General features: G+C 41.4%; 1 protein-coding gene across 8 annotated transcripts in view; it reads right to left on the reverse strand.

Annotated features, from left to right (window-relative positions):
* Window positions 1-27039, reverse strand: part of atrnl1a (attractin-like 1a) — a 157182-nt gene that overhangs the window by 61606 nt on the left and 68537 nt on the right. For 6 of the 8 annotated variants that reach the window (XM_054798007.1, XM_054798012.1, XM_054798011.1 and 3 more), the window contains 4 exons: window positions 26453-26547; window positions 26292-26370; window positions 23585-23742; window positions 9824-9885 (listed from right to left, as the gene is read on the reverse strand). In XM_054798007.1, coding sequence (XP_054653982.1) covers window positions 9824-9885; window positions 23585-23742; window positions 26292-26370; window positions 26453-26547 — 394 coding nt within the window. Of the gene's footprint in view, window positions 1-5986; window positions 7545-9823; window positions 9886-23584; window positions 23743-23843; window positions 23929-26291; window positions 26371-26452; window positions 26548-27039 lie in introns of those variants that run through there. The other 2 variants (XM_054798010.1, XR_008573579.1) reach the window with 2 other exon arrangements.

A 27039-nucleotide genomic window follows, 5' to 3' on the forward strand; every position in this document is an offset into this window, starting at 1 on the left:
AAGGTTGGGGTTAGGGTTAGAGTTGGGGTTAAGAGTTGGGGTTTGGGTTAGTAGAGGTTAGGAGGTTAGGGGGTTGGGGGTTAGGGTTAGTAGAGGTTAGGAGGTTGGGGGTTAGGGTTCATAGAGGTTAGGAGGTTGGGGGTTAGGGTTAGTAGAGGTTAGGAGGTTGGGGGTTAGGGTTAGTAGAGGTTAGGAGGTTGGGGGTTAGGGTTAGTAGAGGTTAGGACGTTGGGGGTTAGGGTTGGTAGAGGTTAGGGGGTTGGGGGTTAGGGTTGGTAGAGGTTAGGGGGTTGGGGGTTAGGGTTGGTAGAGGTTAGGAGGTTGGGGGTTAGGGTTAGTAGAGGTTAGGACGTTGGGGGTTAGGGTTGGTAGAGGTTAGGGGGTTGGGGGTTAGGGTTGGTAGAGGTTAGGAGGTTGGGGGTTAGGGTTCGTAGAGGTTAGGAGGTTAGGAGATTAGGGGGTTAGGGTTAGTAGAGGTTAGGAGGTTGGGGGTTAGGGTTAGTAGAGGTTAGGAGGTTGAGGGTTAGGGTTGGTAGAGGTTAGGGGGTTGGGGGTTAGGGTTGGTAGAGGTTAGGAGGTTGGGGGTTAGGGTTGGTAGAGGTTAGGAGGTTGGGGGTTAGGGTTAGTGTGTTTGTCACATCATGAAATGAGCAGGAGGGCATCACTGCACAGAACACCAACTACAATCAAGGTACAAATACAAAACTGATAGCAGAATATGTAACTTACGTAAACACGCAAAGCGCAACTACTACTATGATGGGGAATAATACCTACATCAACATTAAACACGTAATTGAGCAACTCTTTCACAAAACAAGTGCCGCAAGGCTAGCTGGGAAGCTGGAAGCATGGAATCATGCTGTGTCCAAAATAGTGTTGCATTTGGGAGCAAATTCATGCACTCACACTAGTTGTATTTGTATTTGTACTTTATTTATCCCACAGCAGGGAAATTCACTTGTTACAGCAGCAAGCAAGATACGCAAGTAAAGAGTACAGTGTAAAGAATACATAGTGACTACAACATGGTTCAGGTGGTGCAGGTGTTGTAGAACCAGCGGACAGCGGTCGGTATGAAGGACCTGCGGAACCTCTCCTTCTTACACCGTGGGTGTAACAGTCTGCTGCTGAAGACCCAAACATGGTACGATTGACCTTGTGTGAGACGACTGAAAGAGGAAATGAACATTTGGGAGAAGATCCAAGACCTCAGTGACCACAAGCAGCTGCAGATGTCACGGTGGCGACCAGCACTGAGGGGTCACGGAGGGACAGCATGCTAACAATGAACACACAAAGTTCAATGTCTGCAGGCCAAAGTCATGCGGCCAAACAAAGCTGCTGTTCAACAAGAACTTGTGAGCAGCTGAGCAGAAGCCTCAACCACAGGAAGAGCATGACAAAGCGCTGAATAGGCATCTCCCCAACAATCCGCCTCTTCATGCGTGTGTGGGGTTGGACATGTGAGCACGTTGAAAAGGCTCAAAGTGGGGTAATGAGTGTGACATTTGCACACACCGCCCCAGCATTGGCCTCTCCACTTGGAGCTCGACCTCATCACACCGAGAAAAAACCCCTCTGATGATGACGAGGACCAGGCGAGGAGTCACCATGGCAAAAAACATCATAAATGTATCTTCCACCTTGAAGATGCTCATGAGCGCCGCACTCCTCACCACAGTTCTGGACCCATTTGGAGCTTTCCTGACCACAAGAACCGTTGGCCGACCCCTTTGGCTTGAACCGGTTCACGCAGGAGGTACGGACTCGTAGGAATAAACAAGCTAGCAAGCCAGACATTCAAACAGACATTCAAGAGCACAATGAGTGGAAAAGGACATTAAAGATGTTTCATGGTCCCTGTACTGAGGACAGGCGGTAAGGAAAATGGATGGATGACACATGAAAGTATAGCAATGCTTGTTTGCATGCACAACATACCAATGCAGGGCGAAACATGGGAAAAAGGACCAAATAAGAGTTAGGGTGGGTAGGAAGCAATGTGTGGCGGTTTGTCTGGCCTTGGATGTGGGGGGTGGGTGGAGGGAATTGGGTGGTAGGGGTGCTGGGGCCCTGCCAACTTTCAGCAGGCTGCGCCCACCAAGGGGTGAATAGCAAACAATCTCTGCCTCTCAGTCAGCACATACTTAACAATATTCATTGTGTGAATGCTGGAAGCATAAATATCAAATAATAAATATCAAATTCTGCAGCACTTCTAATCTATTTATTGTGTGCATTCACATGCAATTTCTCCAAAAATTGCACACATCTAGTTGTATTTGTTATTCATTTTTGTTTTTGTCCGATTTCTCCCTTTTTTATTCTTATACACTTGCACACACATTCTTTTTATTTTCGCTCTTTCTCCAATATAGCACAACGACATGACTACTATTTATCACAATCTTGGTTGTTTATTTTCTCCTATGTTTGATGAATAGTCTTTGTCCGTTTACAACCCAGCTCTCATTTAGTGACAAATCTCTCGACATCGCACAACCCTCCCTTCCTGGTTACCTGTCCTATCTTATGATCCTCCTCACGTATGTAAAAATGCACTCTTTATGTCCATCACTGCTGTAAATACACACTCTATGTTTCCAAATGAAGAAACAAAATGGATGGATGTTTCATGATGGCAAAGATCTCATAGAGAGACAAAAGACGAAAATGAAACATCTGGACAGGAACGTCAAGGGTTTGGAAAATAGCATCAACATCATCCAGGCTGACAGGATGGATCTACGCACCGTGTCAAGCTCTCACGGTAGACAACGGAGCAAAGGAACAAACAGGGAACAACTAAAGCGTAGAATGGATGAGATGGAACAGAGTACACACACGAACGAGGTCTAAATGAAGTAAAATACAAATATAAAGCATCAGAAGACGCATTGAAAGACATTGGGCCTCATTCACGAAAATCTTCTTAAAAGTCTTCTTAAGAAGTGTACTTAAGAAGGCGCGGGTTGGAAACTGCGCCACATTCACGACACGTTCTTAAGTAGGGATAATTGTTCGCACCGGTGTTCTTAGGTTGATGAATGCCAACTGATGCACGTGCATGTGAGCCCTAATTTGCATAGGTCACCGCCCATTATTTCCCATACAAGGTAAAAAATGTGCCGTGTGCAACAGGCAGCTGGAGGCGGAGATGGCAACGCGCAAGGGCAAGACTGAGGAGCAGCTGGACAACAAACGAAAGAAAAACTTCAATTCGACTGAAATAGAGGTGCTTTTACAAGGAGTGACCGAACACCAGACCACCTTATTTTCACGTGTATCCACCGGTCATCAGGCCATCCAAAAAGAGTCGGCATGGAGCACCATTGCAGGAAACATAAATGCCGTTTACACGGAGAAACGCACCACCGCAGAGGTTAAAAAGAAGTGTTTTGACTTAAAATAGACTAAAAAAAAAAAAGATTGGACTGCACCGGAGGGATCTGGAGGAAACCGGAGGTGGGCCATCAATCAGAAACCAAACCATTTCGGAAACTCTAGAAAATATTTACACAATCATGATGGAAAAATAAAGTCAAAATACATAGTTTGTGTGTGACAATGTATTTTTTCTGTGGTTACATTTGATAAGACGCTGCCTAATTAATACAGCAGCCCCGTGCTCTGGCTCAAGACGTGGCTGGGGGCGCATGTCGTTATCTGGGGGTGCTCCGTGCGCAATAGACACACCACGTTTCATTGCGATGTTATTCTGATGATCCTGAACACCTGCAAGAACAGAGAGGGAAGCCTGAAGCCTGAAGCGGGACATCAAATATTGGTGGCTTTCAGCAAATAAATCTAATGGTCCCTTTACATTCTCTCTCTGCGCAGCGCACGTCCAGCCAGCTACTTTTTTTTTTTTTGATGGATTGGGATTTGAATATATATTTATCCATGGAGTATATTTTAGTTGTTTTGATGATAAATAATTGTTGGGATATTTTATTTGCACTACATTTTTTGGGATCAGGTTGCAAAATCCATCATGAGGGCGATTGCGCATTGAAAGTGCAAGCTTTGCTTGTGCGTAAGAGTCCTCCTGAGCGTTCGTAGAATTTGTTCTTAGATCTAAGAACTGTGAGTTAAGAACACGTTTCATGAATGCCAAAAATCTTCGTAAGAAGGCTTTAAGAACAGATTTGTGCGTAAGAACGTTTCGTGAATGAGGCCCATTGTTATGATGTGTAGTATTGTGCACTGGTCACCAGGTGTCAGTAATGTTACTGTAATGTTGGCTGAAACACACAAGCACCAGACTTGATGGGCGGAACAACAGGCTTTTATTGCAGCTTTGAATGCTCTCACAACAGCCACAATAATCCATAACACAGCCTACTGTTGCAGCTGTTGTCATGCGCCGCAGGACAGGAAGGGTGACTTCCTGTCTGGTGCTCTTATTTTGTGTGGTGGACTTCCTGCCGGGTGCAGTATGCAGTGCATCAGTGGATGTGTGCAAAGCTGTTTGCAATGGCAATTAGTTGGGTTTATAAGTCCAGCGTCGTCACAGAGACAGCGCTGGTTCATTGCCTCTATTCTCCTCGCCTGTGCTGTCACCTAAATGACTTCCTTACCTGCTGTTACTATCCAAGATGTCCTGTTGTGTTTTTTTTTCACAGAACTTTTCCCTCTGTCGCTTTTTGTTGCTTGTATCCTGCACTACTGTGAGTACCTGTACCTGATCGTGCCTAATAAAAGGACTTTTAATTGCACTCTGCGTCTGTCTCTGCATACTGGGGGTCCGCCATTTGACAGAGCACCGTAACCCACGCCAAGCTAAAACTCAACTCTGAAACCCCGACATCACTTCCTGTCCGCCCTCCACTCAGCTCCCCTAGCACTGGACCACATTTACAGCAACACACACGAGCACAAGTCTTTTATACAGTATGTCTTATATTATTTTCTGTTATTATGTCGACTATATTAGGTAATAGGAGTGTAAAGGTGACTATAGGGATGTTATTTCATGTGTACAGGGCTCTAATAATGTTACAAACTGTATTTAGAAGATGATAAAGACGTTCATTATGCCTAATATGTCTTATTTTCTGTTATGTCTACTATATTGGGTAATAGGAGTGTACAGGTGACTATAGGGGTGTTATTCCATGTCTAGAAGGCTCTAAAAATGTTTAAAAAAAAACATATTTAAAAGGCGGTAAAGAGGTTTTCTATGTCTATATATCTTATTTTTTGTTTTTTTGTGTACTATATTAGGTAATAGGAGTGTAAAGGTGACTATAGGGGTGTTATTTCATGTCTAGAGGGCTCTAATAATGTTAAAAAGTGTATTTAGAAGGTGGTAAACAGGTTTTCTACTCCAAAATATATACAAATATACCAAAATATTCCATTTACAAATAAGGAATCTTACTTATCACAAGTGTTACTGTTTACCAGTTAGGATGCACGAGTGTGTGCAGGCAATTATCTTTTAATAATTAGCCTGTTTTGCCTCCTTCTTCACACGTCAGTGAGAAATGAAGAGGCAAGAAGAAGGAAAGTCATTCAAGGTGGTCCTGCTTTCCCCTGATAGTGTCGTCTGCATGAAAAAGTGTTGTTCAAAACGCTGTGAGGCGTGAGAGTGGCCATATTACGTCACAACCAGTCCAAAAAGACACGGAAGAACATTTTTAGTTTGGTGCTGAATGAACGCTAATGACACACCCGTCATGATGAGTAATGTGAGTGACACTTCATCTACATGAAGAATCATGCATGATGATGCACCTTTCCTCTGACTGCTAATCAACTCCAACTCCTGCTAAATGTGGAACATCAACAACATCAACAACAACCTCAAATGGACCACAAGTCCAGCGGTTCCAGTGTCTCTCACACACACACACACACACACACACACACACACACACACACACACACACACACACACACACAGTCCCTCAGTGATGACATCATCCCTCTGAGCTTGCCTAAAGGTCGTTGATGTCTGAAGGCGGGCCTTGGGCACATAAACAGCTCACTTCCTCTCACGGCTGCATACACACACACACACACACACACAAACTTGTCCGAGGTGGTGGTGAGTGGCAGAATGTTGCCTAAGGACAGCAGACGTCCTCCTCTCCTCTCATTAGCGGACCGTCTGCAGTGCATGACTTCCCTGGCTCCATCAAAACAGTAATGCACCTCACGTGTGTCCAGGAAATTTTAAGCTTTCAACAACAACAAAAACAATAAACACACTCCTCTTTACTCCTCTTCAACATCAGCAAAATACAAAACAAAAACAAACCCAAGCAAGAAGCTTTTGGTCAGTCACAGGACAGGTTGACTTCTAGTACTAACACTTTAGTATTAGTTGGAACGTTTACCTAAATTTACCTAAATGAACTCTTAAATCGCTCACACTGTACATCACAGATGAAATACAAGAATTCAATGAAAGAGTAATAAAAAGAACACTGGAAGGGACGTTGCAAGGCAGGGAGAGACAGACTAAAGCGGTGTTTACGCTTACATGCATTTTGCCTTCGCATTGCCCCGCAATTTGCTATGGCAATAGGTGTCATTTATTTATTTATGGCACACCTGAAAGAGACGTGGGGACTGGCTTGGGTACTGTTTGCGTCCTGTTTACGCATCAATTACGCACTTGGCATGCAATTCACACAACACAACTTATTTACACCTTGCCAAGTAGTGTTTTCATCTAGTGCATGACAATAGTACACGTGATGTGCATTGTTCCTGCATGGGGATGTACTGCTTCCACTGCTTCCCACATCCGTGAAGCAGTCCTGGCATTATTTGGTCCCGCTGTGTCCCGCATGACCCCACGCAACAGCAGGCATTAACCCCAAAAGCTTCATTAATTCCTCTATTTGCAAGGAATCTTCAAGATATTGGACTCCAGAGAAGAATCTCATGCAATAATGAAATCTAAGTCTATATTTTAGAGAATGTGCAAAGAGCAGGAAGGAGGCAATATACTAGAAAAATACTACTAGGGAATTGCTGACTAGAAGACATGTCTTTGGGTATTATGATTAGTTATTAACAGAAAATCACAAGGAAGATCCAAGACACGACAGAAATGACATGAGAATTCCCCCGACTTGCTCCTATAGGTGGTGGAAAGGTTAACCCTTTCATGTGAATGAGACACGATTTGATACGCACCGCCCACATTGTTTAGTTCTTGACTAGTTCACAGAAGTGATGCGTGCCATAAATTTTGAACATTTAAACATTTTCTTTGCGTACTGACACACAACCCAGGGACACTTGACACTTCACACTTGTTTACCACCAATTTACTCATTGGCGCACAAAATTGCATACCACTGCGGGGACAAAGACGCTTTATTGGGCTATCATCTGCAGAAGGTACTCAGGTAGAGAGTACAGGATCACTTGCAGGTCTTTCCACCTAGTTAAAATATTGTCCCAGGCAATGTTCCCCCTAATTTTTCAAGTATCTGAACATACACAAAAACGACCTGAGCATTCCTTTGACTTCTGTGAGCACCAGCAGACGTGCACACTGCAGTATCACACCTGTCCAAAACCTGAAAACCGAGAACATTCAATCTGTCATATTTTGTATATGACTGGTTTCAAACAGGAATCCATAATGTAGCTTTCTTGATTTTATACCTCAAACAAAACAAGCCATGGTCTCATGCAATTAACAATCTGAATCTTGTCGAAAACCACTAGTTTATCATTTTATTTTCAATTTATTTTCTTGTTTACCATTTGCACTGTTAATTAGGTATACAGTGTTCCCTCGTTACATCGCGGTTCACCTTTCGTGGACTCGCTGTTTTGCGGATTTTTTTTTAAGTGCAATTTTGTTTTTTTTTTAAATGGTGTATGAACGTGCATTGTGTTCTGCGTTCTTGTGGTGTATTAGAGCGAACTATCGGAGCTCTGTTGTCTGTGTCTGTTATTGTATTTACTAATGCTACCAGTAGAGGGTGTTGTATACACATGTGAGAGTTGAAGACGTGTCCAGACTGTCCGGTTCGTCTCAGGAAATATAGAGCCACAACAGTCCTGATTGGCTAAGGGTGAACCCGCCCAGTGTGTTGTCACTCAATCTCCTTCGTGCAGCACTGCCGTCTTTCTGTATTGTGTACTGTGTTGTACTGTATGATCGCTAGCATACAACCACAGTGTGACTCTGAACTCTGTATATTTGCACGTTTTCTCCACAAAAAAGCCCACAATGTCGACCAAATGTTCTGCACCCAAAAGGCAGAGGAATCCAGCCATCACACAAAAAGTTGGACTTGTGGACATGCTGAAGGAAGGCAGGAGTTATGCGGCTGTAGGGCGCCATTACGGAATACTGTAACTGAATCGTCGGCTCATGAAGGACGATGAGGAGTAAAATACGACGACAGGAGCAATATGTTTTAACAAGGATACAAAAACGCTACAGCCGATCTGCACCAGGACAGAGGAGTGACATAAGCGTGAGTGACTTAATAATTTCTTGTGTCCAACATAGTAGGTTGATCATTAAAATTCAAACAAAATTTGAACTTTTAGAGCGTTTAAACAAGAGAGAAATAACGGATAATGTTCATGCCTGCCTGAGAAAAGTGGAAAAGTGTATGGTGAGAGGTTTAACAGACTTAAAACATATATAATCATTGTGAAAAAATTAAGTTGGCTCTACTTCGCGGATTTCACCAGGGCTATTTTGGGAACCTATCCCCTGCGATAAGCGAGGGAACACTGAAGTAATTTCCTTATTTGTCTTTCACTTTCTTTTTTAAAGCAGCCTGTTGTGGCACTATTTTATCCTGGAGATTTACTTCAAATTGATGCCATGTTTGTTATACTGTATAAGGTATGTTTACTTTGTCTACATTTAAAAAAAATTGAATTAACTCTCCACTGACCTTCAGCAACACAGCAACACGGTACGTGCGGCCATCAAAATAAAAGCACGGCAATAAAACATGCACAGGTACGCCACACATTGAGTCCACACTTTTCGTTTGGAAAACTGGCTTGCCACTTTGGCTTTGCGGCATGTTTTATAACGCAACCCTTTCTCATTCAAAAATGAAAAAAAAAAAAAAAATGACCGCGTTTCACCTCTTGTTCTCCTGTTTGCACGCCGACAGCCATCCATCCATCCAGCCATCTATTTTCTATACCTTACCTATATCTATACCGCTTATCCTCACTAGGGTCGCGGAGTACGCTGGAGCCTCTCCGACAGCCAGCCCACCTTAAAAGAACTATTTTTTTTTTTTTTTACTTTGGCTTGGTGAGTCGCTTTTGGACTGCCCGTTTGTTTAGCCATGATACAGGGTTAGCAAGCAGCCTTAGCTGTACGCTAACCTGCAACAGCGGCATGCACTACATAACGGGCTGTTAATGAACTGATTGGCTGTGGAAATAAATACGTGCAAACAGGATCTTATCAGTGGCTGTTTTTATCGCTTGTTGTTCCCTGTTACACTCTGAGTTGCATAGCAAAATGGTACAGAATAAATTGTTTTGTGTTCCCAGATCTCCTTGCAACAGTGCACAGAATCCATGACCCCTCTATAGCATTCATTAGCATTCAATCATCTTTGTCCTTGATGACGGTCGCCACTGTTCGCTCTCTGAGCTTTATATGATGTTCATTTTCCCTTCCACGCTGATGGCTTTCCTTTTCTTTGGCACACTGCCATAACAAAGTGTAAAAAGTAGTGTATTCTTGCGGCAGTACGCACAGATGTAACTAGTTCTCCAGGGAGGCTTGTGTTTAGGGACCAAAATGAAGCTTTTAATGCACTTGGTAAACCGAGGACCACCGTTTTATGAGGAAAAACAAGCCTACCTGAAGAAGGTGACAAAGAAGTGCACCAGGTCCATGATGCTGTTGTGCTGAGAGAACGCAATCTGTTGGCAGAGAAGACAAACACAATATACGCTGTGCAAAGCTTACAGTGATCACAAAAATTTCATAAACATCCATGAATTACATGATGCATGCCTTTATGGAGGTTGTCTGTGCATTGGGAACACTAAAGCGTTTCCACAAAGTTGGATGGATAAAATTGCTGAAAATGTTTTCTAAAGATGAAGAATGAAGATTCAGGGATAACTAAAGACTCCAATCCGACCTCTGATTGATTGACTGAGACATCTGTCCCAATACTTTTGTCTATATAGTGTATACAGCAGGGGTGTCCAAAGGTTTTCTAGTGAGGGCCACATGGTGAAAAATGAAATGTTGATATTTTGTAAAAGCTCCACATGTTATGTATATACAGTATATGTATATGTATATGTACAGTATATTAAATAATCTTCTTACATTTTATCTTGGTAATAACCTAATATTCCAAAAATAATATTATAATAATAATATAATATTATAATTATCATAATATTTTGACATTTAAAAAATGACATTTAAAAATATTAAATCATTTTTTCTTCAATATTTAATCTCCATGCTACTAAAATGTAATATATGATAGTTTATTCTTGTAAAATTGATCATTATTTTCTCGTCAGAATACGACTTTTTTCTCTGAATAGTTTGATTTTATTCTCATAGTTACAGCTTTTTTTCGTTTTTTTTTTTTAATTTTCAAAATATTCCAACGTTTTTCTTATAAATGCTATTTTTGTAATTATGACTTTATTCCCATAACATTTTGACTTTGTTCTCGTAAAAACGTCATTCAGTGTTTTTCATAATATTACGACTGAAAAAACATCTTTTTTCTTGAATATTTCAGCTTTATTTTTCCTCATAATATTACATTATTCATATAAAAGTACGACTTTTTCTCTTAATATTTTGATTTTATTCTTGTAAAATTACTAATGATTTTCCCATTTTTGCTGTTTTTTTTGGCCAATATAAAAGTAGCTGCGGTCTGCAAATGGACATCGGGCAGCACTTTGGACACCCCACTTTGGACTATACATAAAGAAAGTGGCTAAAAAGACGTATTGAATGTCATTTGACTGGAACAGACTGGGCATAGATTCAGCCTGGGGAGATTTGAAATGGCTCTAATAGCTGCAGAATCACAGTTTGTCTTTGGCGACTCCACAGGGACCACTCGGGGGGGAAGAAATGGATCAGAACCGGCTTAAGAGGTTTAGCATGAGGCAGGTAAAATGGCCTGAACGAGAAAAATCTGCAGAAAAGATGTCTTTGGTCTGCAGGGATGCAGCATTAAAACAAGAATGGGGGGGGGGGGGGGGAGGTGTATAATGCAGCAGTTGACATCATGCCCCCCCCCATACGAGGTGTTAGGATGGCTCCTCACTCAAACATGTATGAACGTCACTGCATAAACACGTGTAAACTGTGCAATAAAGACAACCTCCATCATCTCCCTCTGCGCTCATTATTTCACTTTACAACAACTGCAGTCCTTAAAACTCCTCAATTAGGCCACGCCCACTTCTTACCGCTGCTGCAGAGCTGCACAGTGTTCATGTGCCCGAGCGCTTGCCCTCAAGAGGTGCTAGTGAGCCGTGAGGAACAACATTATTATGTCTACTATATTGGGTAATAGGAGTGTATAGGTGACTATAGGGGTGTTATTTCATGTCTACAGGGCTCTAATAACATTAAAAAGTATATTGAGAAGGTTGTGAATAGGTTTTCTATGTCTTATATATGTCTTATTTTTGCTTAATTACTGTATGTCTAATATATTGTGTAACAGGGGTGTAAAGGTCACTGTAGGGGTGTTATTTCATGTCTAGAGGGCTCTAATAATGTTAAGAGCTACAGTTAAAGAGCTCTAATAATGTTAAGAAGTGTATCGAGGGAAAGGCTTCTTGAGACGTCATCTGTACTTCTGTGAAGAAGGTGTCGGACGTTTCGCTCCTCATCCGAAGAGCTTTGTCAGCGAACTAATAAGTGCTGGTAGCCTAGGCCTTAAATACAGTAAGAGTGGGCGGAATTGGTGTGCCAACACCCTCCTCCTATTGGTTCCTTACACTAAGCCTGGGCGGAGTTGTACACTACACAGACGTTACAGCCTACACAGACGTTAAGAAGTGTATTAAGAAGGTGGTAAACAGGTTTTCTATGTCTTATTTTAGCTTATAATGTCTAATATATTGTGTAATAGGGGTGTAAGGGTCACTATAGGGGTATTATTTCATGTCTAGAGGGCTCTAATAATGTTATGAAGTGTATTTAGAAGGTGGTAAATAGGTTTTCTATGTCTTATTTTCTCTAATGATGTCTACTATATGGGTAATAGCAGTGTAAAGGTGACTACAAGTGTTATTTCATGTAGAGAGGGGTTTAATAATGTTAAAATTTGTATTTAGAATGTTGTAAATACGTTTTCTAGGTCTTATATGTCTTATTTTCGCTTATTATGTCTACTATATTGGGCAATAGGAGTGTAAAGGTAACTATAGGGGTGTTATTTCCTGTCTAGAGAGTTTTAATAATGTTAAGAAGCATATTAAGAAGGTGGCAAACAGGGTTTTTTATGCCTTATTTTCTCTTATTATGTTTACTATATTGGGTAATAGCAATGTTAAGGTGACTATGGGGTGTTATTTCATGTGTAGAAGGCTCTAATAATGTTAAAAAAAAGTGTATTTATAAGGTGTTAAACAGGTTTTCGATGTCTTATATGTCTTATTTTATCTTATTATGTCTATTATATTTGGGTAATGGGAGTGTAAAGTTGAATATAGGGGTGTTATTTCATGTCTGGAGAGCTCTAATAATGTTAAGAAGCGTATTCAGAAGATGTAGGTTTTCTATGTCGTAACTTCTTTTATTATGTCTACTATATTGGGTAATAGGAGTGTAAAGGTGACTATAGGGGTGTTATTTCATGTCTAGAAGGCTCTAATGTTAAAAAAGCATATTTAGAAGGTGGTAAACAGGTTTTATATGTCTTATTTTCTTTTATTATGTCTACTATATTGGGTAATAGAAGTGTAAAGGTGTATAGGGGTGTTATTTCATGTCTAGAGGGCTCTAATAATGTTGAAAAGCGTATTTAGGTGGCAAACAGGTTTTCTATGCTCCATTTATAAATAAGGACTCCTACTTTGCAGAAATTCAAGGTCTGGAACCAATGAAGCGCCATAAACTGGTGTTTAAAGATGTTTAAAGCGGTCCTGAAAAAAAGATTGTATGAGACTTTGACAGCTAAAAGAAGAGAAATAGTTGCAGATGGACCAAATGATGCTGCTGAAATCTCTCGCCAAATTCCTGCTGTTTCAATGACATCACTCCTCACGTCCGCCCGACGGACCCCAATCGCAGCCTGGATGAGCTGCATCAGCATGTCAGACGGTTAATTGCTTCAGCTTTTGTTTAATCCAATGAAGGACACTTTGTCACCCACGTTGTGTGTGTGTGTGTGTGAGAGAGATATCTGATTAGCGGAGACTTCCTATCAAAGGACGGCAGGCGTAGAAGATAAATACGTCGAGTAGTGAGCAGCAAATCAAATCAGGCGACCAATCACGCCGGCCCCTCTCTTCACCTCCGGTGGAAGACTTTTAATCAGGCGACGCAACGTATGAAACATAAATAGAAGCAGACGCTGCATGGCTGTGATTGCATGTGAACATTAAAGATGCTTCTTTGATGAAGAGACATTGTAGTCTGGGACCGTGCGGGACGTGCGTTTGAGAGTCTTTAACTAAGTTGTACGTGTTTTCATGAAAACAGTAATTGCAACAAACGGTGTGACCGTGAGCGCGGAGCAAGTGTTGCTTCTCATGGCACGGAGTGAGCAGGAAAACCATAAAGTGCTAACTCCTCCTGACAACACACCAGCGGCGGCCGTCAGGTAGCAGCGGCGTCACGGCGGTGAAGTCGTGCGAGCGAGAGCGAAGGCGCAAGGTCGGCGTGACACAACTCATCAAATCTGTTCCGGCACAACGAGCCATCGCAACACCTCCGTCTGCCTCACCAGCGGCCCTCGGCGGACATGACATCACACCGCCGCCAGGGAAACACTCACAGGTCACGTCGGTGTGTGAGTGTAGGAATTTCTGCCTGACATACTTTGAGAAGTTAGTGAAACATGCAAATGATCAGCACGCTTTGCTCTCAGATGTGTCTCAACGACGAACATAGACGTACAATGAATAGAGAGGCTTTGTGCAGGGCGTCCAAAGTTTTCCCAGTGAGGGCCACACAGTAAAAATGAAAGGATACAACTTTTCCACTGATATTTGTTTAAAGCAACACATGTAGATATGCGAAGAAGTTACAGTCGTCCCTCGTTTATAGCAGTTAATCCGTTCCAGACCCGACCGTGATCAAGGAATTTCCATGATACAGGATTCTGTGTTAATAAATGGAATACTTTGGTAGTTAGACCATAGAAAACCTTTTTCTGACTTTGTAAATACAATTTTTAACATTATTAGAGCCCTCTAGACATGAAATAACACCTCTATAGTCACTTTGCACTCCTAACACCCAATACAGTGGACATACAAGTAATAAGACAAAATGAGACATAAGACATACAAAACCTGTTTACCACCTTCTAAATACGCTTTGTAACGCTATTAGATTCCTCCAGACATAAAATAATACCCCGATAGTCAGCTTTACACTCCTAACACCCAATATAGTAGACATAATAAAAGAAAATAAGACATATAAGACATACAAAGCCTGTTTACCATCTTCTAAATACACTTTTTAATGCTATTAGTCCTCCAGACATAAAATAACACCCCGATAGTCAGCTTTACACTCCCAACACCCAATATAGTAGACATAATAAAAGAAAACAAGACTTATATATAAAATATACAAAACCTGTTTACCACCTTCTAAATATGGTTTTTAACGCTATGAGAGTCCTCTAGACATGAAATAATACCCCTATAGTCAGCATAATACCCAATATAGTAGACATACTAAGAGAAAAAAAGGCATATAAGACATAGAAAACCCGTTTACCACCTTCTAAATATGCTTTTCTATGTTATTCGAGCCCTCTAGACATGAAATAACACCCCTAAAGTCACCTTTACAATCCTATTACCCAATATAGTAGAGATAAGAGAAAATAAGACATAGAACACCTGTGAACCACCTTCCAAATACATATTTTAACATTACTAGAGCCCTATAGACATGAAATAACACCCCTATAGTCACATTTACACTCCTATTATTCTTTGCTTACATCACATTGCACAACTGTTATGCGGCAGGGATTCGAGACGGCCGCTAACTAGCAAGTTAAATTTATTTCTTCTAAAGCCAAAAACGTCCCACTTCCACACGGGATTGGAAGATAACTTTTTTCCCTCTATCGTGTGGGACATGCCATGGCTGACTTCATGCAGTGTTAAGGTAACGTCATGTAAGCTACTGTCTTCAAATGACATCATACTCATATTTCAATATGTTTGCACTGATTCTATACCATAGTCCAGGGGTGCTCACACTTTTTTAGCCTGCAAGCTACTTTTAAAATGACCAAGTCCCAAAGATCTACCTACTACTATAAATATACAAAATGTGTATATTTACTATATGTATTTTTTTTAAAATACGAGTAGGTATTAATGTAGGTTATACATGTATATCTGGAGTGCACGCACTTTCTCAGCATGCAAGTACAAGTCAAAATGATCTACCTCTTTCTATAAAACATATAACGTATCAAAAACGTAACCAGTAAACTCTGAAATTCTATTGTAAATATGAATGATTAGTATTTCACATTCAATCACATTGCTATCATAACTCACTTTAATGTGGAAATAAAGATAATTACACATAACTCCTAAATAGTGGTGTACTAGTGAGTGAGTACTGCTGATATGTCAGTCACATTAACTGTGTAACGTTCATTAGGGCACACACTTCATGTATTACATCCAGTTAGCATTTGCTATCAAACATTAGCCACATACAAGAATGTAAAATGATGATGCAAAAGACAATGCAGCCCAAGTCAAGGCAACATATTGAAAAGGTTTCAGCGATGGGCACATTTTTAATTTCATCATGAAATAATAGTTTAAGGAGCCAACGTGTAGAGAACACTGATTTCTGTAGTAGAGTTCATGACGCCAAGCAAAGCCAGGAAACAATACACTTTTTATACACTTGTAACTAGCCGCTACAAGTGAACAGATAACTTTAGTTATAGATATAAACATCTTACCACGGAGTTAGTTTATCCATAATCACAATCATAAAGATGAAAGTTGCATCTTCGTGTGTAGCTTGAAACGCTGCGGGGGAGCAAGCGCGAATCAGGAGGGGAGCTTAATGTCAGCTGACTGATGTCACATGACAACTACAAAGTGACGTTTACGCGATCGATCCCAAACTACCTTGGCGATCTACCGGTAGCTCGCGATCGACGTAATGGCCGCCCCTGCCATAGCCTAACACCAAACAGCCATCATTTATCCATTCATTCATTTCTGAACAACCCCAATATAGTGAGGGACACTATACATATATATTTTTAAAAAGTGCATCTCAGCTTTGTCATACAGGTTAATACGCATATTATTAATATCAACTTCACAATTTGTGTTGTTTTTTTATTTCAAATATTTCAACTTTCTTCTTAAAACTTTAAATTTATTTTTAATCTGTTGACCCAATCTAATCTTCCAAAATGACAATTTTATTTTCTTTTGTTTTCTATATTACACCTTTTTAAAATTTTACGTATTTTTCTTTAGTATTTCAACTCTCTTTTATTAACATGACATTATTTTTCCTCATAATATTATATTCAGATTATTATTTTTTTTTAAATATTTCAACTCTTTCTATTGTGTTCTCATAATTATGACTTTATTCTCTTATCATTATAACATAATTCTCCTTTATTTTTCTTTATTTATTGTTTGTTTCTGAACATATTAGAAAAATCTTTTTTCTTTCTCTTCTTAAAAAAAGTCTTTTTTCTATAATATTTCAACTTTATGCTACTAAAATGATATTAATGACTCATATTTTCTTCATAATTTTACCATGTTATTCTCATAAATGACGACTTTTTCTCGTTAGATTACAACTTTTCTTCTCGTAATATTTTTTCTTGTAAAATTACTGATGATTGCCCATTTTTGTTTTACTTTGTTGTTGTTTTTGTTAAATTATATGTTTGGAATGTGCCGTAGGTCAAACAAAAAAGCAGTGGAAGGCAGCAAAGGGACCACATTTTGGACACCCCCGGTTGAGTGTGTCTCTTATTAGATAGTGTACCTAATATAGTGGCGAGTGAGTGGTGTGTGTCTGTGCAAAGATTAGATATATATCGGGTCGGGTCATTAACGATTCTCCGGACTTTTTCTCATCCTGTTGTGGCGTCAGAAGGTCATCAGACGAGACACGGCGAGCTTCTCATGTTACACGGCGTGGAGATAGGCGGTAATTACCATATCATCTTTCTAGTAGCCGCTATATGCGGCTCTAATAACGCACCACTGATGGGAACAGCACTGGGGGTGGAGGTGGAGGTGGGGGCCACATGAAGAGTAAATGACTCTTAATGAGCTTTTCCTTCTATGCAAAGGATGATGTCATCACATCACATGACATATGAATAGTCAGTAAACTACACGGAGAAAGGCTTTGAATCAATCGGTCAATGAGAGGTTGTTCCCGAGTCTTCATTCTTCACCTTAGCAAGACCTTTTGGAGGACTGCATGCCAGGTCCACAAAGGCATGCTTGGAGTTTGGCGTGAAAATCCATGCAGGACATGTGCGCGTCTCTTTCCATTTTCCCCATTTTTGCATGTAGCCAGCACGTAGGAGCACGTATGTCGGGATGTAAGGACCACTTTATGGTTCATGGTTTTAATTCATCCTGAACATGCATATGAGTCAAACAGTAGCATTGTGCATGTCCAAAAAGGAGTAGGAAGAAGCAAAGCTTATTTAATCCTACCCCTCATCAGTTTCACATCAGTTGCAATACATTTATTCACCTCTTGTTCTTCCAAGTGTACTTTGTAGGTCTACATGACAATGTAGTGCAATCATAGCCAAGGTTTTTACTTACTAAAAGGAAGCTAGAGGCTTAATAATAACTGATAAAATGGCTGAAAGAGTGTTTGATTGATAATGAGTGAGTACAGACCATGTACTCACCACAATGAAGAGTTAGTAGTCAGTGTAGTAGTGGTTAGATATACTGTAGTATTGTATGTACACAGTAGTTCAGGTCTCTTCTTTGTATTTTGTGAACATCAACTGCTTGTACTTTTTCTTAAAATGGCTCATTGTTGTGCATTGTTTGAGTTCCTTACTCAATCCGTTCCACAACTTCATTCCACATACAGAAATGCTGAAGGTTTTCAGTGTACTCTGTGCATAGAAGTGTTTTAGGTTCAATTTACCCCTCAGATCATATTTCTCCTCTCTTGTTGATAAGAATTGTTTTACATTTTTCGGTAGAAGGTTATTGTTTGCTTTATGCATCATTTTTGCCATCTTAAAGTTTACGAGATCCGCAAATTTTAATATTTGTGATTTTATAAATAAAGAGTTTGTGTGTTCTCTGTAAGCAGCATTATGGATGATCCTGAGTGACCTTTTTGTACAGTTAGTGACTGGAGTGCACTTTTGTAGTTATTACCCCATAACTCGGCACAATAAGTTAGATATGGTAATATCAGTGAACAGTAGAGCATATGTAGTGCTTTTTGGTCTAGGAGAAATTTAGCTTTATTCAGTATTGAGGTGTTTCTTGCCACTTTATGTTTTACATTTTTAATGTGAGATTTCCAGTTCATCTTCTTGTCTATTTTAACCCTGAGAAATGTATTTTCGTTCACCCTGTCAATGTCTACACCATCAATGTGTATTTGCTGATACGCTTCTTTTGCACTTACCAAATAACATTACTTTAGTTTTACCTTGGTTCAGTGATAGTCTGTTTTTATCAAACCATCTTTTTAGTAGAGTTAGTTCATCTGTGATTTGTTGTACTAGCTCTGGTGTGCTGTCTCCAGAACATAATGCGGTTGTATCGTCTGCAAATAATACTAGCTTTAGGTCTCTCGGGACTTTACAGATGTCCTTTATATATAGATTGAATAGTTTTGGTCCTAGGATTGACCCCTGGGGAACGCCGCATGATATGTTTAACCCCTCGGACGTATGTTCTACTAGCTTCACATGTTGCCTCCTGTCAATATGAATTGATGTTTGTTTCCATTTTTAAAGATTGGAACTACTTTAGCTATTTTCATTTTGTTTGGGAATTTACCTGTCTGGAATGATAGGTTGCTAAGGTACGTTAGCGGTTGTGCAATCTCATTTATAACCCTTTTTATCCTTTCCATTTCTATTCCGTTGCAATGGGTTGATGTTTTTGCTTTGAATTTATTAACAATATCAATGATTTCCTTTTGTGTGACGTTAGTGAGGAACATGGAGTTGGGATTCCTGTCTATAATCTCATTTCTTTCCTCTACTGGCGGGTCATTTGGGATCTTTGTTTCCAGTTCCGGTCCAATCTTTACGAAGTAGTTGTTGAACTTTTCAACTACCTGATTCATATTGTCATATTTATCATGTGCATGTATAAAATAAAGAAGGTAGTCTGCTTTCTTAGCACCGTTCCGTATAATACTGTTTAGAATGCCCCATGTTGCTCTCGTGTTGTTTTTCTTCTTGTTTAATAAATGACTAGAATATTCTTTCTACACACTCTCAAAATATTTGTTAACTTATTTTTGTATGTTTTATATATTTTTCCTGCTTCTTTAGTTTCGAATGATAAATCTCCTATATAGTGTATTTTTCTTCTTACAGGCGTTTAGTAGTCCCTTGGTCATCCACGGCTGAATGTCTTCCTTTGCTTATTAGATACTTCTCTCAGTGGCCAATGTCTGTTACAGCACTTCATATAAATATTAAGAAAGTTTTTATACGCCTCGTTCACGTCATTCTCACTATATACGCACTCCCGTCTTTGTTTTTCCAAATCTTTCCTAAAAGCGCTAATACTTTCCTCTGTATGTGATCTTCTGAATGTCCTGATATCGTCCTTCTTTCTCTTTTTATAGTTTTCATTATAAATCATAAACACCGGAAGATGGTCAGTAATATCATGAATTAACAGTCCACTCGTCCTGTTGCTATGGAAACCATTGGTGAATATGTTATTAATGAATGATGCGCAGTGATCTGTAATCCTGCTTGGCCTGGTGATTTTAGGATAAAGACTTAAACTGTTCATTGTATCTATAAAGTTATCTATTCTGTTTTGCTTATTTGACTTTAGAAGGTCAATGTTGAAATCTCCACATACAAAGATTATTTTTTGGCTAATGTCTGTGAATGTTGCTTTGATCCAATCCTCAAACATTTCAATGCTAGACTTAGGTGTTCTATTTATACAACTTATTAGTACGTTTTTACTTTTCTCTTTACACAGCCACTCCTCCACCACTTTTGTTGTTCCTACTGATGCAGTTCACGTCATAACCTTCCAACTCAAAGTCCACGCCTTTGTTGACATGAATCCAAGTTTCTGAAATAGCGATGATTTGAAAGGGTTCCCTAAATAGACTCAGGTATTGTCTGATATTATTATCATTTGCATACATACTTCTACTATGAATGTGAATGATTGACAACTTATTACCTATATTAAAGTTGTCATTATATTGTTCATGTGTATAGTAGCAGCAGTCATTTCTAATATGAGAAAAGAAGTTTGTGTGTGGGTCTATGTCCTCCTCCAAAATGTTATGAAATGTAGTAGTTTATTGTCCACATGTGTTAACCAGCTACCGTTATCATGAGGTCTACCATGAGCTATTATAAATAAAACAGTTGGATTATATTAGTTTGTCCAGATCCTTCAGACTCCTGAGCATTAATACTTTTGCTTGTTCTGGTGTTCCATTTAACTTTATGTACATTTTGCAGTTGGAGGTCCAAGTTGCTTGTATTTTTTTTCTTTCCGTAGATATCTAGCTCTCTTTGCTATTTTCCGCATTATCAGGTCAGGTGTTCATTAAGGTAAACATTTGTTCCTTTAAGCATCTTACCTTGCCGCAATAATTTGTTTTTACATTTTCTGTTGAAAAACCTCATGATGATGGCCGCTGGTTTGCTTGTGTCTTTTTGTGGGAGAGGATGACAGGCTTCTATGTTGTCTATGTCTATATTAATTCCTTTATCCTGCAAAAAAATCTACCACTTGCTGCTTGATAAAGTCCAAATCTTGATTCTACCAAAGCACTAAGTGTTTGTGTTTGATTCATATTTATTTGGTCCGTCTAGGACTTTGGTTGGCAAACGGCGGCGCTTAAGCCCCCTTGTTGCAGCTCCCAGGCTGAGCTCTGTGATTTTCTTTAAACACCAAATCGGAGGAAATGTGCATTTTCAAAAAGAGTTTGAAATATCCGACTAAGCGCGAGCCCATGAATGCATCTACTCAGCGTTCTGACTGTTGATTGGATGAGCAAGTGAAGAGGGAGGAGGGGAGGGCAAGTGTGATAATGACACGCGGAAAAGACGTCTAGAGAGTGTGCTACCGCTATGGTAAGCTACCCATAACTATGAATTTGTCCCTAAAAAAAAATGTCAGAAGAAAATATAGTTTAATTATGAATGCACATATTCCTTTGTTTATAATCTGTGTCTTGTTTTAACCTTTACTAGAAGAGGAGGCAAAATGGCTCTTTTGATGCCAAAGGTTGCCGACCCCTGGTGTGGGACCTAACCCATGACTTCATCCATCCAAACAGCAAGTTTCAAGCTTCTATTTGCAGCCATAGTGCACGTTGTTCTCACGTTTCACTTCCTAGTGGTGTCCCAATACTTTTGTCTTTTTGCAGCTTCCCTCTGTGACAGTGTCTGTCAAAAGTGAGCATTTTTTCTAAATCAGGATGTTTTTTATTAGAAAACATTTGTAGGACATGCTGGAGGAATTAAGTCTCACAGCTGTCCTGGGAACGCCTTGGTGAACGCCTTGGTGTCCTCCTGGTGGAACAGGAGGCGGTGGCTAGAGATCGGGAAGTCTGGACTTCCCCACTGAGACTCCTGCCCCCGCGCCCTGAACCCGGATAAGTGGAAAAAAATGGATGGATGGAAAATCCAATCCATTTTTCTCATAAGAAATAAATGTATCAAACCTCCGGCACTTGCAACTTTTTATGGCCCAAAGGTGGTTCATTTTGCAGCCGTACGCAATAAAACACTGTCTAAAATCATATTCGTCTAATACTCAGAAATACGCAGTACGCTTAAACTCCTCATCAGCTTATTAGGAAGAAAGGAGACAGAGCCTGAGTTGGTCATCCAACTTGGACACAATGAAGATGAGTAAAGGATTCTCTGGCTGGAATCTGTCTATAGTGTCCCAACTCTACAAGACTACTATCCGTTCTTCACAGAGACCGAGTGACCAACGCACGGATACTTTGTTTGGGCACGCCATTCCTCAGACTAGTACGTACTGTTTGTCCGTACGACAACCAAGACATATTTTTGGCAATAATTTTCATCGAAACCCAAATCCTACAAAACCAAGTTTCCACTGTACTTCAGCTGGACATCCATCGTCTCATCAAACGTGACCGTGTGGAGGTGGTTCACAGCTACAAATACCTGGGAGTGCATCTGGATGATAAACTGGACTGGACTGCCAACATGGATGCTCTGTGCAGGTAAGGGCAGAGTCGTCTGTACTTCCTCAGAAGGCTGGCGTCCTTCAATGTATACAAGCTGCTACAGATCTTCTACCAGAGTGTGGTAGCTAGTGCCCTTCTGTATGCAGTAGTGTGCTAGGGGAGCAGCCTCAAGAAGAAGTATGCCACACACCTGGACAAACTGCTGAGGCACTGAGCTGGACAGCCTGACATGTGTGGCAGAGCAAAGGACACTGAGGAGGCTCCTATCCATCATGGACAACCAGCATCATCCAATGCACAGCATCATCTCCCAACAGAAGAGCACTTTTAGTGGCAGATTACTATCACTGTCCTGCTCCACCCAAAGACTGAGCAGATCATTCCTCCCCTACGCTTATTTTTCTTATGTCTCATGTCTTGCCTGGGTTGTTTTATTTAGTGATTAAGTTCTTTATGATCATTTTGCAGAGAATACCTGTCTGTCTGTCCTCTTCTCCTTGGGTCCATGCCCACTGAGAAGCATCCAGCACAGTTTGCGGTCTTCTGCCACTTCCTGACTCCATCAATCAGACGGAAGATGAATATGAAATATGGATGTCCAATGTCCTCTTGGATTGAATGGCCGGTGAGGCGGCGGTGTGAACGTTGTCTCAGATAGAGCAGCGCACACACTCCAATCGACGTGGAAAAGTCACACGTCATTAAACGTGACAGAGGACACTTTGGAGGCTCTGTGCAGTGAAATACGACCAGCGATGAGGCTGGCGGCAGATCTATGTGCCGCGGATCTACATCACTCATCTGACTTGATTAAAGCCGCTGATGCCAAACATACACGTCTTGTGATGTGTTGCCATGGTTACAGAGACACTGCGTCTTGGTGGTTATGTCACTATGATGGCAAAACACTCTAAACACCAAAAAATATCATGATTTATATTTAATACCAATAATAATCCTAATAATTACTGTGTGGTCCAAAGTGTGTCTGGTAGTGATTACCTGGATCTTGATGGGCCAGCTGAAGTTGGACACGTAGATGTAGAAGGTGATGTTGTGATGTTGTTTAAAATTAAATGTGTCACATGAGAAGCTGTCTCGGTGCTCCTTGATGTTGCTTCTGGCCATGATGGACATCTCTTCTCCTGAGATGGTTCCAGCTAGAACACACAGTCACAAAAATACACCAGAATGATTAGGAAATCAGCACCTCCAAGTCCCATTCCATGGTTCTCGCCCAGAAAAGGGTGGAGGGCCGTACCTTGGGGTCTTGTTCACGAGTGAGGGAAGGATGGAACGCAAGAATGACAGGCGGATTGGTGCGGCGTCTGCAGTGATGCCGACAGCTGTGGTGAAGAGGAGGCAAAGCTCTCAATTTATTGGTCCACCTACGATCCTACCCTCACCTATGGTCATGAGCTTTGGGTAGTGGCCAAAAGGACAAGATGGCCAAAATGACTTTTCTCCGTAGGGTGGCTGGGCCCTTAGAGATGAGGTGAGAAGCACTGTCATCTGGGAGAAACTCTGAGTTGCTCCTTCGCATTGAGAGGAACCAGATGAGGTGGCCCGGGCATCTGGTCAGCATGCCTCCCTGGTGAGGTGTTCAGGGCACGTTCGAAAAGTAGGAGGCCTTGGGGAAGACCCAGGACCCAGACATTGGAGATACTATGTCCCTCAACTGGCCTGGGAACGCCTCGGGTCCGCCAGGAGGAACTGGACGAAGTGGCCAGGAGCGGAAAGTCTAGGCTTCCCAGCTTAGGCTGCTGCCCCCGCGACCCGACCTCGGATAAGCGGTAGAAAATGGATTGATGGATGGATGGCTGGATTAGGAAATTATATATCAATGTGCCTGGTGTGGTATGATGAACACATGACGCAAACATTGTCCTCCATGAATCCATCCTGTGCTGCTTGGATGGCGCAAGAAAGAGGAGGAGGTCATCTACCATGGGGAGTGTTTCCGTGACAACGTGCAGTCATTCAGCAACTGATTGTAAATTTGTCAGCAACTGATTTCAGATCAGCAGCTTCCTGTGATGGACGACGACGCTGGCGCATACCACAATAAAATATTTCCAGCTGTCGCTTTAAACACTTGCTGATATTCACACGGTCTGGGCTTTTATCTTAATTAAAATCAGGATGAAGGATGGATAAAACACGCCTACAACAAAATTCTAAACAGGTTCTGAAGTCTCGGGAGAGGCGGCTGTAAACAGGCAAACAGGAAGTGCTAAACTTCACATAGGATGGTTGTTAGATCACATGACTTATACTTTCCCATGACCAATACCTTTTATGATGACTATCATTATTTTTTGACTGTTTTAACACATCATTGACCTTCTCTCTTTTCTCGCTTTTCGACTTTGAGGGGTAAGCTTCTCACTCAAATAGTCAAAATGAGCTTCTACCATGAAAAACCACCCTGTGGTCCTGCTTAGAAGCTTCTCTGACTTTATGTCCATGTCAGGATGAACTCCTTTCAGTCTTAGAAACTCAAAGGTCTGACAATGAATCACATCAACTTGTCCATGACCATCGTTCCATTCTAACCAGTGTTATTCCACCCAATGACTGTCGTCGGCTGGCAGAGGTCTCGTGCCACTGTATCCTAACGACTGTCGTTGGCTGGTAGAGGTCTTGCTCCACTGGATCCTAACGACTGTCGTTGCCTAGCAGTGGTCTCACTCCACTGGATCCTAACGACTGCCGTTGGCTGGCAGAGGCCTTGCTTCACTGTATCGTAATGACTGTTGTTTTGCAACACAAAATCATCAAGAGTCATGCCTCTACCTTTAGAGGACAAATACTTTGAATCCTACACCAAAACATCAGACTATAGCTGTCCTATCTAGTCATTGAGCATGAACCAATGAAGACTGCTCAGATGCCCCTCGAAAAGTCTTCTCAGGCAGTGTTTCCCAAGCGTTTTTGTCTTGTGTACCCGCAGAGCCTTTTAGTCATACCATGAGTACCCCTCAATCATATGTTCTCATTTTTTATTAGGTGGCTATTTAGTTAGGGCGGGGGGTGCTCACAACCAGGGGTGTAGCTTGCCACCGAGGAAAGAGGGCAACTGCTTGGGTTGGGAACCCCAGCCCAGTCAGAGGCCTCTGAGGACTGACAAACTCAACTTCTACAAGCAGTGGCGCTTTGCGAAGGGGCCATGTGTGAATTTTTGCCTCGATCCCCAAAAGACACGAGCCTCTCCTCGTACCTGATGCACCCGGTTTGCTTTCCTGTGTTTTTGCTTTTCTTGTCCTGAGACCGACGGTATCTGTGTGTTGGACGCCTTCTTGGCTACCTTGGTTAGGCGTATTGCTGTTTCCACCTCCCATGGTGAGTTTCTCTTAGCCCGAGCTGTGCCTCTTATCCTACTTTCTTGTGTTGCTAATTTGTCTTTTAACGTGTGCCATTTGGACTCAGTGTGAGCTGATCTTTTGTTAAGAAAAGGACTTATTGACCCTTCCTGCCACCATGTTGAATCAAATCACAGCAAGAACGTGACAGATGTCAGAATGACTCCAATCAGCAGGCCATTAACGCTGACACACGTCAGTCAAACACGACTTCATTATGTTCTGGCCATGAAAAATCCTGTTGGAACACATGCCAATCAAAACCACCACCAGGAAGTGGCACTGTGTCTGGTAGCCGTCAACAAAAACACAAACTGATCATTGAAATCCAAGAGAGAGAAAAGAACCTGTTGAGCTGAAGGACCAGGTGATGTTGAGGTTGAAGTTGTTAGAAGCGTTGATGGACATTTCCAAGTTCTTGGTGGTCTGCAGAGGGCAAACAAAAACGGTCATCGAGGTGCAGTGTGCATACACACACACACACACAAAGTAGGTGAGCATGTTGTACCTGTTCAGGGGTGGTCATGAAGTTGATGGCTGTGTAGTAGCGGTCGTCTTCCTGCAGCAAACTGAAGGTGAACTGGTAGTCGATCAACAGGTTGTCTAGAAAAAACATATACAAAACATAGAATAAGTCATAAATGATCAAGTCTGTTTATTGTGTTGCGTTTCCACGGCGGCCAGCAGCAGACATCATCAAAGACAATGTCCCATGCAGCATCCCTCTCATGCACACGCGCTCGAGGCCCACTCATGCACGCCTGCCGCTGGCTTGTTTATGCGAAAAGGCTCGTCAGCACCGACTGATTGATTACCTGCATGTGTTTGAATGGTCTCACACACACACATACAGAAACACGTGTTTGATTTCATAGCTGTTAGCGACAACAGTTGAAAAGTTCATCTCGGCTAATTGCAATTCCCCCGCTGAGATGAGCGCACACTCACTTGGGCGTGCACGAGTGCCGCCCGCCGTCACGGCAGCCGAGTCACATCAAGGTGTCGCTAAAGGTAGCGAGCATCGCCACAAGACGTGCGACTCAAACGCGCTCACTCGGGTTCACAGATGGGTGAGCTAATTAGCATAGAGTGGCT

Source organism: Dunckerocampus dactyliophorus, chromosome 14 (assembly GCF_027744805.1).
Source record: "Dunckerocampus dactyliophorus isolate RoL2022-P2 chromosome 14, RoL_Ddac_1.1, whole genome shotgun sequence".
Lineage (NCBI taxonomy): Eukaryota > Metazoa > Chordata > Actinopteri > Syngnathiformes > Syngnathidae > Dunckerocampus > Dunckerocampus dactyliophorus.